This window comes from Trichinella spiralis (assembly GCF_000181795.1).
Source record: "Trichinella spiralis strain ISS 195 chromosome Unknown Scfld2775, whole genome shotgun sequence".
Classification (NCBI taxonomy): Eukaryota; Metazoa; Nematoda; class Enoplea; order Trichinellida; family Trichinellidae; genus Trichinella; species Trichinella spiralis.
In genome coordinates this window covers 7,847-9,743 of record NW_003529714.1, presented here as the reverse complement: position 1 = coordinate 9,743, position 1,897 = coordinate 7,847, and the positions used below count along the sequence as shown (strand labels likewise).

The 1,897-nt window shown below is 37.4% G+C and overlaps 1 protein-coding gene across 1 annotated transcript; it reads left to right on the top strand.

Moving 5' to 3' along the window:
- The first annotated feature begins 294 nt into the window (after positions 1–294).
- Tsp_12806 (2-oxoglutarate dehydrogenase E1 component) lies at positions 295–1,333 on the top strand. Its single transcript, XM_003368282.1, has 5 exons — positions 295–339; positions 369–602; positions 678–830; positions 914–1,016; positions 1,092–1,333. Exons 1-5 carry the CDS (start codon positions 295–297, stop codon positions 1,331–1,333), a joined length of 777 nt encoding a protein of 258 aa, XP_003368330.1.
- The last annotated feature ends 564 nt before the right edge of the window (positions 1,334–1,897 follow it).

Sequence of the window (1,897 nt, the reverse complement as noted above, 5' to 3'; positions counted from 1 at the left end):
CCGGCCAGAATTGGAGCGATATTCTCCATTTCAGCACTCTTCAGCCCAGAAGAGAAGGGAGTGGGGATGTGAAATATCACCTGGGGGCTTTTGTATAGAACGTTTGAACAGTGCTTTCTGGTAAGCCGATTAAAATCAGCGTGGTGGCGAACCCTTCCCATTTGGAAGCGGTCGATCCGGTGGTCCAGGGCAAAACCCGAGCCGAACAGTTCTACCGCAACGATGCCCGAGGTGACAAGGTGATGAGCATCTTGTTGCACGGCGATGCCGCCTTTTCAGGCCAAGGTATTGTGTATGAAACGTTCGACATCAGCGGCCTACCTGCCTACACTTGTCACGGTTCTATTCATTTTATTGTCAACAATCAGGTAAATAAATATAATTACAATTTTGCATATTTCATATCGACAATATCGTTTATTTCTGCACGACAGATTGGCTTTACGACAGATCCACGTTTTTCACGTTCGTCACCTTATTGTACAGACGTAGCTAAGGTTGTGAATGCACCGATATTTCACGTCAACGCCGACGATCCCGAAGCAGTTATGCATGTCTGTACTGTTGCTTCTCAGTGGAGGAACAAGTTCAAAAAAGATGTGGTTATTGATTTAGTAAATGGAAACATTTAAATTATTATCAATACATTAAATTTATTTGGATTTTTCTTTTTTCAGGTATGCTATCGACGACATGGACACAATGAACAAGATGAACCATCGTTCACACAGCCGTTGATGTATCAGAAAATAGCCAAAGCGCTACCGGTGATGGACAAGTACGCTCAAAAATTGATCAACGCCGGTGTAGTAAATCAAGAATATGTGCAGGTTAAAGGAGAGATTTCTATTTTTTTTAATGATAAAAGAGTTTTATAGTGTTGATAATAAAATAAAATAAAATAAAATTGCAGGCGGAGATGGATCATTATGTTGAAATAATGGAAACTGCATATTCGAATTCGCAGAAAGAAATGTTTGTTCGTAATCGCGATTGGCTAGATTCGCCTTGGAAAAGTAATTCGAATAACAACAGAAAAGCGCATAACGGCGGAAATATATCTGTTGATATTAATTAATTTTATTTTCAAGCTTTTTTCCCTTATGATGTGGATTTGAAATTGAAACCGACTGGTGTTAGTGTAGAAGTATTGCAGCATATTGGTAATATTTTTTCCGCTGTGCCGAAAAATTTTCGCTTTGCACTCCGGGTTGGGAGAGGGTTTTGCGTGGCCGTGCGCAAATGGTACAATCCGGCACCATTGACTGGGCGTTGGCCGAAACGTTCGCTTTTGCCAGCCTGCTTGGAGAAGGTTTTCACATACGTCTTATGAATTCGGATGAGGAACGTGACACTTTTAATTATCGCTTTATCTGCTCCAGACCAAAATGTCGAGTTTTTAGCGTAGAGAATACTGAATGAACTTTTCCACACTTGTATTTGACATTAGATTTCACAATACTATTACTACTTAATTACTACTATTTATTACCACTAAGATTTATATGATGTAAGACTTAAATTAATTTGTGGGGGGGGGCGTACACAAATGATGATCCCTCTTTGCGGAAATTTTACTATGATCCTTAATGACTAGTACTATTACAAATTGTAATCTCTGACCCATTTCAATAACCATAGAGTAATATAAAAAAAATGAGATTTATTTTTCTTGAGTGTCATACTGTATCCTTTAACCAACATAAGTATAAGTACACGTAGCATTTTCGATTACTTAAATTGAAATTAAAATGAAATATGTATTTAAAAAATAATACCGATTGTTTATACAATTGATTTTATATAAAAAATAAATATTTTTTCAACGTAATTATACCGCTATCCGACCTATTTCCGTCTTTATAAAACGGAACTTTTGAGAAAATTGGTTAGTCCA

Excerpts from the sequence above, each read along its gene's own strand:
- Tsp_12806 (XM_003368282.1), top strand. The coding sequence starts at position 295 with ATGAAACGTTCGACATCAGCGGCCTACCTGCCTACACTTGTCACG. Across the intron at positions 831-913 it reads TAAATCAAGAATATGTGCAG|GCGGAGATGGATCATTATGT; the intron begins GTTAAAGGAGAG and ends ATAAAATTGCAG. Across the intron at positions 1,017-1,091 it reads GCTAGATTCGCCTTGGAAAA|CTTTTTTCCCTTATGATGTG; the intron begins GTAATTCGAATA and ends TTTATTTTCAAG.